At 41.0% G+C, this 12,158-nt stretch overlaps 1 protein-coding gene and 1 long non-coding RNA gene across 3 annotated transcripts in view; one reads left to right on the top strand and one right to left on the bottom strand.

Moving 5' to 3' along the window:
* The window catches only part of LOC132816870 (uncharacterized), an 87,216-nt gene that overhangs the window by 69,609 nt on the left and 5,449 nt on the right, over positions 1-12,158 (top strand). The window lies entirely within an intron of this gene.
* Positions 5,426-12,158, bottom strand: part of asmtl (acetylserotonin O-methyltransferase-like) — a 49,570-nt gene continuing 42,837 nt past the window's right edge. For both annotated transcript variants that reach the window (XM_060826858.1, XM_060826860.1), the window contains 2 exons: positions 9,895-10,017; positions 5,426-5,789 (listed from right to left, as the gene is read on the bottom strand). In XM_060826858.1, the coding sequence (XP_060682841.1) occupies positions 5,575-5,789; positions 9,895-10,017 (338 nt within the window). In that variant the 3' untranslated portion in view covers positions 5,426-5,574. The remainder of the gene's footprint in view (positions 5,790-9,894; positions 10,018-12,158) is intronic.

A 12,158-nucleotide genomic window follows, 5' to 3' on the forward strand; every position in this document is an offset into this window, starting at 1 on the left:
ATGTTGAAATATTAACTTTGGCATGGAGTGAAAGAATCACAGAATCCTTACAGTGTGGAAGCAGGCCATTCAGTCTTTCGGGTCCACACCAATCCTCTGAAGATCATCCCTGTGACCTTGCATTTCCCATGGCCAACCCACCTAGCCTGAACATCCCTGGATACTATGGATAACTTAGCATGATCCATCCCCCTAACCTACACACTTTTGAACTGTGGGAAGAAACCAGAGCACCTGGAGGAAACCCACACAGACACGGGGAGAATGTGCAAACTCCACACAGACAGTCACTGGAGGATGGAATCAAACAGGGTCCCTGGTGCTGTGTGGCAGCAGTGCTAATCACTGAGCCTCTGTGCTGCCCAAAGCCAAGGTGTTCCTGAACAGAAGGGAAGAAAAGCTGGTATGTGTCAAAGTACCAAATACTTCCTAGTTGTATTCTGGAATGAACTGTCTGTTTCATTTACAGTGAAACAGAAAATTCAGATGTAGGAATCACAAATAACAGGTTTAATAAACAGCAGCAGGTACTAGTGTGGCTGATGGTTTCACTTTGTGAAAGAAACACAAGGGAATCCAGAGAGAAATGTGGAACATAGAACAGTACAGCACAAGAACAAGCTCTTCAGCCCATGATGTGGTGCAGAACATGACGCCAAATGAAACTAACCCATCCCGCCTGCCCTTGGTCCATATCACTCCATTCCTTGCATTTTCATGTGTTTATCTAGAAGTCTTGTAAATGCCCCTATTGGATCTGCATCCACTACCATCCCTGGCAGGATGTGCCACACTCCTATCACTCAGTGTAAAAAAACTTGCCCCTCATGTCTCCTTTGAACTTTCTCCTCTCATCTTAAGTGGATACCCCTTAGTATTAGACATTTCAACTCTAGGGAAAAAAAGATTCTGACTGTCAACTCTATCTATGTATCTCATAACTTCAGAGATTTCAAACAAGTCTCCCCTCAGCTTCCGCCACTCCAGAGAAAACAACTGGAGGCAACACCCTGATCAACCTCTTCTGCCCTCTCTCCAAAGCCTTTTACATCCTTACTGTAATGTGGAGACCAGAATTGAACATAATACTCTAAGTGCGGCCTAATCAAAGTCTCAAAGCTGCAACATGACATCCTGACTATTGTACTCAATTCCCTGACCAATCTTTACTACTTTCTTTACTACCCTATCTACTTGCCAGGCCACTTTCAGAGCGCTCAGAACTTGAACCCCAAGATCCCTCTGTACGTCAATGCTGTTCAGAGTCCTGCCATTAACTTCATATTTTTCCTTAATACTTTGATCTCCTGAAGTGCGGCACTTCACACTTACCCGGAGTAACTTCCATCTGCCAAGTACCATATTAATCTTTTTAAATGTTATTTGATCTTGCAACGTCAGCAGCATTGGCAACATTAGCATCTGTTGCTCACCCCGAAGTGTCCTTGAATTGACTCTTTCGCTTGGCCACTTCAGGAGACAGTTAATCATCAATGTTACAGCTGCTGATCTGGGACTCACACATCAACCCAGACAAAGTAAAAATGATGGATTTTCTGCACTAAAAGACTTGAAATTGCTGAAGGTCAGTCTGGAATCCACATTATAAAAGGGATGTGATTGCACTGGAGAGGGCGCAGAGGAAGTTAACCAGGATGTTGCCTAGCCTGGAGAATACCAGTCATGAAGAAAGATTGGATTCACTGGGGTTGTCTTCCTTACAGCAGAGGAGATTGAGAATGGACGTGACTGAGATGGATAAAATTATGAGGAGCAGAGAGAAAGTATAAAGGAAGAACTGTTCCCCTTTCAAAGAAGGGATCAATGTCTAGGGCATAGATTTAAGGCGAGGGCAGAAGATTTAGAGATTTAAACCCAGTGAGTGGTGAGAAACTGGAACTGACTGTATGCAAGGGTGGTGGAGGCAGAAACCCTCACAATATTTAAGTAGTTAGATGTGCAATGGTGATGTCTAGGTGCACAAGCACACAGACCAAGTGCTGGAAAGTGAGAGTTGAAAAGTTAGGTGGGTGTTTTTGAGACACGACAGATCAAAGGACTGTGTTGTACACCTGAAAGACTTAGTCACCTGGAGGTTTCAAAAGGAATAGTTTGAAGAGTTTCTCCAAACTTAATCTCGCACCCACTTAAGGGAAACCACCTGAAATTCATTCCCCTCCTCCCTCCCTATATTAGCTCAGCTGAAATTCCAACATTTTTAAGTGTCACATGGAGTCAATTAAAACTCATCAGCTTTATTCTTGCAAAATATTTCATTTAATATTAGATAGGAAAATGACATTGAATCGTTCATAATTGGTAGAACACAGAACAGTACAGTACAGGAACAGGTTCTTTGGCCCATCATCTCGGTGCTGACCATGATGCCATTCAAATAAGGCTTTACAATATTAGTGAAAAGTAAGGCAGACTTAGACTTTTACATGTATTTATAAAGTGTCTTGCCAAATCACTCCCAAATGTTTTAAATCATGTTAAAGTGCAGTCACTGTTGTAATGTACGAAACACAAATGCCCAGTTTGCCCACAACTAGCTTTCAAAATTTATACTTTGAGACGTTGCTTGTGGGATAAATATTGGCCATAAATATTGGTATTTATTATGGGATAGATGCTGAGGAACTCCTCTGCTGTCCTTGAAAGTCATGCTTTGGGACTTTTACGCACATTGGTTCGGCAGTGCCTCGGTACGATGGAGGATTTGAGTTATGAGGAGAGGCTGGATATATTGGGTCATTTTTCACTGATGTATGCGAGGTTGAGAAGTTACCTTATAGAGGTTTATAAAATCATGAGGGGCTTGAAAAGGTGAATGGCAAGTGGCTTTTCCCTAGGGTGGGGGATTTCAAGACCAGGGAGCATATTTTTAAAGTAAGGGGAAATTTAAATAAGATTATTTTTTTTTACACGGAGAGTGTTTCCTCTGTGGAATGAACTTCCAGAGGATGTGGTGAATGCGGGTACAGTTACAACATTTAAAAGACGCTTAGATAAATACATGAAGAAGAAATATTTGGAGGGATATGGACCAAGCGCAGGCAGGTGGCAATAGTTCAGTTTGGGATTATGGTCGACGTGGACTGGTTGGGACAAAAGGGTCTGATTCTGTGCTGTTTGACTCCATGACCATACAGTGTTGTAATTGCTATCACGAAAATGCTATCCCACTATCACCTCAAGCCCATCTGGCTTCATTTCCAAGAATTCAGTGTAGAAATGCGGCGTCACATATTGGACTTTTTACATTCTGATATAAAAAGCATGACTGACTACATTTCAAGAAATCTTCCTCCTTTAAATCCTTTAACACACTGACTATCGGAAATAATGTTGGGCAAGGTGAAATCCCCTAATATTGTTTATACACACTTCAGTGAATTGTCTACATCTCTTTTTCTCTATTGCTCGTGTTTGGGGTCTATACTATGGAAGGATTCAACACCTCCGTTCTATCCGCCATCATTATTCATACGATGCTATCTTCCACAATGGTGTTTCCAACATTCATTCATTCTTTTGTCTTCAACTAACAATTCTCAGGGAAAAAGAACAGGAAATACATCACCGACCCAAGGAAACCTAAACACATAAATAAAAAGTGGGCCGTACCACCAGTGCTTCATCTGGAGGCTCAATTATGATGTTACCGAATATGGTGACATAACGTCTGAAAATGAACCTTCTAGCTCAGTGAGTAAACCTACATCCAGCAACTCAACCTGAGCTACAAATCTTCTCAAAACTCGCTAACTATTCATTGTGCTTCTTCACTACAACCATTATCACTCAGTCATATAGCACAGAAACAGATCCTTTGGTCCAACACGTCCGTGCCGATCAGACATCTCAATCAGACTGAGCTCCATTTGCCAGCATTTGGTCCATATCCCTTCCTAGGTGTCTTTTAGATGTTATAATTCAACCCGTCTCTTCTGGCAGCTTGTTCCATAGACACATTGCCCTCAGCATGAAAAAAGGTGCCCCTCAGGTGCTTTTAAAATCATGCTACTCTCACCTTGAACTGATGCCTTCTAGTTTTGGACTCCCCCATCCTATGAACAACACTTTGATTATTCGCCCAATGTATGCCCCTCATCATTTTATAAACTTCTACAAGGTCACCCTTCAGCCTCACTCTATAACTCAAACCCTCCAGTCCCATCAACATCCTTGTCAATCTTTTATGTTTAACAACATCCTTCCTATAGGAGGGTGACCAGAATTGTGCACAGTATTCTAAAGTGGCCTCACCAATGTACGCTATAGCGCAACATGACATCCCAGTTCGTAAGCCAATGCACTGACCAAGCATGCCAAACACCACCTTCACTATTCCTGCCTATCTGCAACATCACTTTCACAAAACTATGCACCTGCACCCCTAGGTCTCCTTGTTTGGCAACACTCCCCAGAACTTTATCAAAACTGTATAGGTCCTGCCCTAGTTTGCCTTACCTAAATGCAACACCCCACATTTATCCCACTTTGCCTTTTGTTTGCTAACACATTTATATCTAATATCCTTCTCCATGACATCTTAGTATTTAATCACTCCCTCCTGTGAACCTCTCCATAAAGTTCCCTTTGTAAATTAATTTATTCATGGGATGGGTTTATACAAAAATTGACTACGGTTTCATTGTCTTTTTAGGTTAGATTTTAACTCTAAACTTGAACCAAATAAAGTCTATTCATCTGCCAAGGTGGGATTCAAATCCGCATCAGTTTATTTTTATTTCATTTGTGGGATTTGGTGTTACTGGCTGGCCAGCAGTTATTGCCTGTGCCTAGTTGCCCTTGAGGTGATGCTGGTGAACTGCCTTCTCGAATCATTGCAATGCACATACTGGAGGCTGACCCACAATTCCAGGATTTTGATTCCGTGACAGGGGAGGATTGCTAGACCAGTGACGCTAGCATTATGCCACCACCTTTTGTTGCATTTGCCCAATCCTTTTACTAAAGCATTAATACAATCACCACCTCTCTTCGTTCCCGAAGAAGTCACATTGGACTTGAAACGCTAACACTATTGCTTTCTCCAAAAATGCTATTAAGGCTGCTTGCTCTAGCACTTCCTGTTTTGACGGAACTGTCCACCTATAATGATAGGGCTGGAGTTGCTGTCTAGCGCCACACCCAAAGGAAAGCATTTCCCATCAAAAAGCATTCCACCTTCGCAATCTCAATATCACTTACACTCTTCAAGCACTTTCTGATGCAGAGGCAAGTGAGCAAACAAGGCAGTCAACTTAATGCTAAAATCACAAATGAAGAACTCTGTGCAACTCAAGGTGACAGTAATTATTTATACATATTAATACATAGTTTCCTCAATTTTCATGTAGCATTCAAATTGCATACAATTTAAAATCTATATTTATAAACATGAACCTATCATTTTAAACATTACAGAAACTACAATGTTAATAACCAACATCACTGTCCATCTTCATTAGTGGAAATGTACGTCTATATATGCATATCAACCAATTTATTTTTCCCCTCACTTGAAAAAGGATCAATGTCTATTGGAAAATTGCAGGGAGACAATTACTGCTTAATACACAAAATGGCATCCAGAAATGGTTCAGTGTGCTTCATTTGTATATTTATAAAGCCATGGTTATGCAGGAGCTTCCTGCACTGTGACTCACTCCTTTCTCTTCTGTTGCTCTGCACCAACGTGCTGAGGGCCTGCAGCACTGCTCTGCTGGACTTGGTCTTCTGGTCATACAGCACAAGTTCAACCAGTAGAAGACCACATCCTAAAAAAAAACCAGAACAACTTAACTCAACAGTTAAACTTACAGAACTATTTGATCAATCAGAAAACTTTCAGAACACTTTAACCGACAAAAACAAAATCACAGTGCAACATGTGAAGAAAATAATTTCACACGCAAAGATACTTTGAAATGTATGAGCGATAAACAGAATGAGAACAGAATAATGTAACGATTTTCCAATGAATGAGATGTACAGGAAAAAGACAAAATAGTTAAGTAAGTGAAAATGAAGGAGGTGGCAGTACAGTGGCAGCTAGTAATCTAGATCAGTGTTTCTCAATCTTTCCGTATTCAACGCCCCCTTCTTATCCTGGAAATCATGCAACACCCCCAAATCACCAAAGTCTGTTCTTGCTCATATAACTGCAATACACTGCAGTGCTGAAAATGGAAAACTTTTGTGAAATATGTTTTATATACAACAAAAAATAAATGTTATCATTCATCCTTCCATCCAACTATCCATCTGCACACAGCAATGTCCTTCAAGGACACGGAAGTCTTCCAAGTGATTGGTAAGCTCTCTACAAAGTTGTTCAGTGCCCCCTTGCCGCCCCCTTTGACTTCAACGCCCACTGAAGGAATGCAAACGCCCCTCAGGGGGCACTTCCACCCCCATTGAGAAACACTGATCTAGATCATCAACCAAATGCTCTGGAGACATGGTTCCAACATTTAACTAGACATTGAATTTAAATTCAGTTAATACAATCTGGAATTGAAAACTGGCCTCAGTAGTGGTAACCATTTACTATTGTTACTTGCCCTTTATGGAAGGAAGTCTGCCATTTTTATCCAGGTTGTGCTAATGGCGATCCGCTGCAATGTGGGTAACTTGTAACTACCCTTTGAAATAGACTAGCAAGCCATTAATTCCAAAGGCAATTAGGGATGGGCAACAAATGCTGACAATGCCGGCAATGGCCATGTAACATCAGAGAATAAAGAATCTGCTTAAAAATGTGGCTGTTCGGTAAAGTCAGAGAGACAGAGATTAAGTCATGAGTTAAGGAATTTTCAGGGTATGAAATTACTCAGGGAAACAATTGAAATAGTAAGTGTAAGTGGGACGGCACGGTGGCTCAGCAGTTAGCACTGCTGCCTCACAGCAGCCAGAGTCCCAGGTTCAATTCCAGCCTCGGGTGACTGTCTGTGTGGTGTTCCAGTTTCATCCCACAGTCCAAAGATGGCCATGGCAAACTGCCCATAATGTTAGGTGTATTAGTCAGAGGAAAATGGGTCTGGGTTGGTTACTCTTTGGAGGGTCAGTGTGGACTGGTTGGGCCAAAGGACCTGTTTCCACACTGTAGGGAATCTAATCTGTAATGCGAGAAGTAAGTCCATAAATGCTTTCCTAGAATCTCTACAGTGTAGAGATAGGCCATTCAGCACAACCGACTCTCCAAAGAGCATTCCACCCAGATTCCCTTCCCTATCCTATCCCTGTAACCTTGCATTGCCCATGGTTAATCTCCCACCTAACCTATACATCCCTGGACACTATGGGAAATTTAACATGGTCAATCTGTACATCTTTGGACTGTGGGAGGAAGCCCGCGCAGACATGGGGAGAACTTGCAAATTGCACACAGACAGTTGATTGAAGCTGGAAGTGAATGTGATGAGGCAGCAGTGCTAACCATTAAGCCACCCTTGTAGGAGGTAGGAGCAGGTAGGCAGAACCCAGACAGTACATACTTCAGAGGAGACTCAATGATCTGGTAAACCTTTCCATGCTGTGCAAAAGGATTGTACATAATGTCACTTTTAAAAAAAAACGTTTCTACAATATATCACCATTTTGAACCAACTTTAAAATATAATTTTTGTCCTGGATTTGGAATGCAATGACTAAATCCATTACAAGAACATGTCGAATCATTTCATTGTTCAGAATTTGAGTATTGCTGAAATAAGACATGTTGTCAAAATATTTCATCATGTACTCATCAAAACATTTCAAAAAATACAAATTCAAGAGAAGAAAAAACAGAATTTACAGAGAAAGGGAGGAAAATGATAATTGGCTGAGTCTGATTGGTTGAGGCATTTCCATGGTGAACGTACTTATTAATGCCGACTGACAAGAAACAGCCAGGCTTTGATTAAACTTTAAATCAAGTAGTTTGACTGTGACTAGGCAGAGCATTGCCCGATGAAATGAAACAGTGAATGCCTGTCATCTATTCTGTGGAGCATAACCGTTGGTTTTCCACTTGAATTTGGATTATTGCAAAACGTCTTGATGAGAATAAGATGAATACATGTGCTTATGTATAGAGTCTGCAATGACTCAAATCTCTGTCTTCAATAATTGAAAGCAAGTTCAATTTCCCGAAAAGCGTTAGATCTGTCAATGAACAGGGATGGAGGTACGGTATGGTAGCATAGCAGTTAATTCATCAGACAAAGAATCTTGTGCTTTGGGCTAAAGATTTGGAGAAGGGTTCAAATCCAACCATGGTAGCTGAAGAATTTAAATTTGGGAAATAAAGCTGAAATTTTAAAAAACTCCCGTCCACACTGTTGACACCAAAACTACATCTGTTTGACAAATGTTCGTCTGGCTTAGACATAACAGTCAACAATCTCTTTCTTTGCCGCAGAGACTATGAATAAGAACTAATTATAAACAAGCTGACCTTCACTAAAATAAAAACAGGAGCTACTCATTAAAAAAAAGGACATCATAAGCAGTGGGAATATTTGCAAAAACGAAGGACTTTGGTTAATAGGAAAAACCAATTGGCTGAGTTCATTTTCTTTGGAACAGAGAAGAATGGTTGGGGGGGGGGGGGGGGGGGGGGGGGGAGGCGGGGGGGGAAGGAGGAGGAGGTTTAAAAAAGGGTACTTACAATAATGAGGGCCATTTACAGAGTAGAAGGAACAAGAGTTTCAATAACTAGGAACACAATTTTAAAGTGAATGGGAAAAAGATCTGATGGGAGCTTCAGAGAAAATACTTCCATTGTGTGGGAGCCAGGAATTCACTAGCTGAGTGAATAGCAGAGACAGAAAATCTAATTACATTTGATATTTTTTTAAAAAACTTTGCACTGCTGCAATTTATAGAGCTATGAATTAAGAATAGGGAAATGCGATTTGAGTGGACAGCACAAGCATGATGAACTGAATGGTCTCCCTTTTGTGCCAGGTTTTATACATTCCATTTTTCAGTACTCTCAAAACAACATTTAGTGGTCTTACTTTTTCCAAAATAAAACCTCCTTTCACTTTATGAAGCATGTACACACTTTGAATTCCAACCTTGGCACTGCAACAAGATAGACAGTATATCGTAAACTGAAACTTTCAGACTAACTTTTAATCAGGGAATGCTACTGTGTAGAAAAAAGGCCATTCAACCCATCATATTTATGTTGGCTGTTTCCAAGATGCAGATCAGCTAGCTCTCCTCCTCCACTGTTTTCCCAGTTGTCCCTGAATATTTTTCGCTTCAAGTATAGATCCACTTTTCTGTTGAAAACCACAAGTGACTCTGCGCTCACCAAGCTGTCAAGCAATACATTCCAGATCCGAATCATTTGTTAAGTTTTCCCTCATTTTCTTGCTGAATCTTAGCTGACTCATTTTAAATGAGTATTCTCAGCAACAACAGTGAAGTACCTCCATGACAGGATGATGCATGGTTCAGAAGAGAATGTGGGCCAGTGGTGTTCTCCCTGTGTCGGCAGCCTGTTGCTCTAGGTGGTAAAGATGGCATTGTCAAAGAACCCTTGGCAAGGGGTCGGTAAGAGACATTGAAGTATTCAATCAGCCATGAAGACAGGCTCGACAGGCTGAATGTCCTACTCTGTTCCTCTGTTCTTAAGTTGCGACAATGCAGATGGCTTGCACTGCAGCCAGTGTGCCAAAGGTGCTGCAAATCAATGGGCTCTAATCAACTTCACTGACGGAAAAATAAAAGGATAACTGGGAAGGTGCAAGGGTCAGCTCACTCGATACACTTACTGCCAACTACTTTATAAAACATTCAAATGTAGCAGAGTATTTTCTCAAGAGGATGGAAGAATAAAAACAAAAAACTATGCTGTAGAGGATATACAATGGAGGTTTCTATTACCTGGCTTGCACTTCTCAGAGAGTTTACTTAAGATGAGATCAAATTCGTCTTCATTCCAGTAACGGAGAATATTTGAGAGAATGTAAAGATCTGCCTCTGGCAGATCATCTTTGAAGATGTCTCCTTTAAATAAACAGAACAAATTGGGTCAGCCAAAATGTTACTTGGCCTGCCCGGTATTTCCAGCAGCTGCCATTGTTACTTCAGAATTCCAACGTTCACAGTACCTTGTTTTTGTTCTATATTGAAATAGAATTTACTATGCAAACCTAGAACTCACTGTCCCCTGACCTAGGGGAAAAAAATCTAACAAATGACCGAGGATAGCTGTTAGTCTTTGCAAAATCACAGGTTTGGCAGCAGAGTTACTGCATTTGCTCAAGTAATAGTTGAATCTTTTCGACTACTTTTTAAGGTTAAATTCATGGGGTTGACTATTACATGGATACTACCTTTGAGGGGCTGAAATTCATACCCGTCAAAATTCACACCGTACCATTAACAGAAGCCTAATTAATCTCTAAACGAAAAAAGAAATAAAAATGACTTATGTAATTCTGAAAACCCGGAGCGAAACACAACAGCGAGTGGACTAGAAGACCGGGAACGAAGTGGAACAAAGTGAAAGCTGGAGTGGGACGTGACGGCCGGCACACTGACTCATAAACATTAACCTGTTATCTGTAAAGAACTAGAGTTGATTTTTTACATGAGATATATGGAAAATTCCAGGTTATTTGGCCAAAAATAAGGGATCAACATTTACATGAGAGCGACTATTACTTGAGGATATAACGTAATTTTTTAGATTAGATTACTTACAGTGTGGAAACAGGCCCTTCGGCCCAACAAATCCACACCGACCCGCCGAAGAACAACCCATTCCCTTACATTTACCCCTTCACCTAACACTATGGGCAATTTAGCATGGCCAAGTCACCTAACCTACATATTTTTGGACCGTGGGAGGAAACCAGAGCACCTGGAGGAAACCCAGCAGACACGGGAGAATGTGCAATCTCCACACAGACAAGTCGCCTGAGGTGGGAATTGAACCCGGGTCTCTGGCGCTGTGAAGCAGCAGTGCTAACCACTGTGCCACCCATTATGACGATTCATTTCCAAACAGTCTAATTAGACTTGAAATGCCAAGTCTGTTTCCACAGTTACTGAGTTTCTCCAAAACAATGTTTGAATTTCACATTTCCAGTATCCATTGCATTTCCCCTTTTGCAGGCCAATTTAATGTCTTACTGAAACTTACAGTTGCAGATGATGTCAAATACTGCAATCTACTTTAAGGCCTGGCTTACTACCCATGACTTGCTTTTACTACATGATCTCAACAAATCTAAGGGCCCTCCCTCTTTTTGTTTAGCACGTCTTCAGAAGCCCTGTTATTAAAGTGTTTTCTTTTTTTCACCGGTGCCTGCATCACAAGAAGCCTCTTGCTGCCTTCCCAAGATGAACAGGTACCTGCATTTTCACTTAATGAGCTTGGAGTGAGCCACCCGATTCTATGTTTACTTTCATGTTGATTATGAACTGTGACAATTTACACGTTGGCTTGGCCAGCCTTGATACACATGCTTGATAAATGGGTCCACTGACAAATGAACTCTGTGACTCAGCTGTAGTCTGCTGTTTCTAGATTTAATTCAAAACATAAGGTACAATTATAACTCATTCCCAAAATCTTCACTGAAGGAAGAAAATCAAAACTCCCAACATACTGCTGAAGGAATAAAATGAATATGTATAAAGTGGATGGATGGGTTCAGACCTCACGGCAGATTTGCTCAATGTCTTGTACCTTTGGATCTTATATTGTCCCTCAGGAATATCCTCTGCATGCCAGATTTTAAGCAACAGGTTTACATTAGATGGAAGTAGCATTGACCTTGGATTTGAATCATACACATTGACTTAATGGTTTTCCAACCCACTGTGCCAAGCACACTTCAACACAGTGAGATGTTGGACTCTGACCAGAATTAGTAGAATGGCACACCATAAAGTGAAAGTGGAGAGAGATCAGCCCAAAAAAACGTAAAATTTTTATAACTTCATTATTTCTGGTAAGGGATTTGGCCCGTCTACTTTGAGCAGACAGGGTTGGTCAAATCTCTCACTATTCATGTTTATTTGAAAATCTTCTGGTCTCCTGTCAACACTTGTTTCTCAACCGCTATTATCAAAAACGGTCAAATGGGTCAGACAGCCAATCAGTTTGCAAGAAAGGAATGTAGGGTTATAAAATTTGG

Source organism: Hemiscyllium ocellatum, chromosome 6, assembly GCF_020745735.1.
Source record: "Hemiscyllium ocellatum isolate sHemOce1 chromosome 6, sHemOce1.pat.X.cur, whole genome shotgun sequence".
Classification (NCBI taxonomy): Eukaryota; Metazoa; Chordata; class Chondrichthyes; order Orectolobiformes; family Hemiscylliidae; genus Hemiscyllium; species Hemiscyllium ocellatum.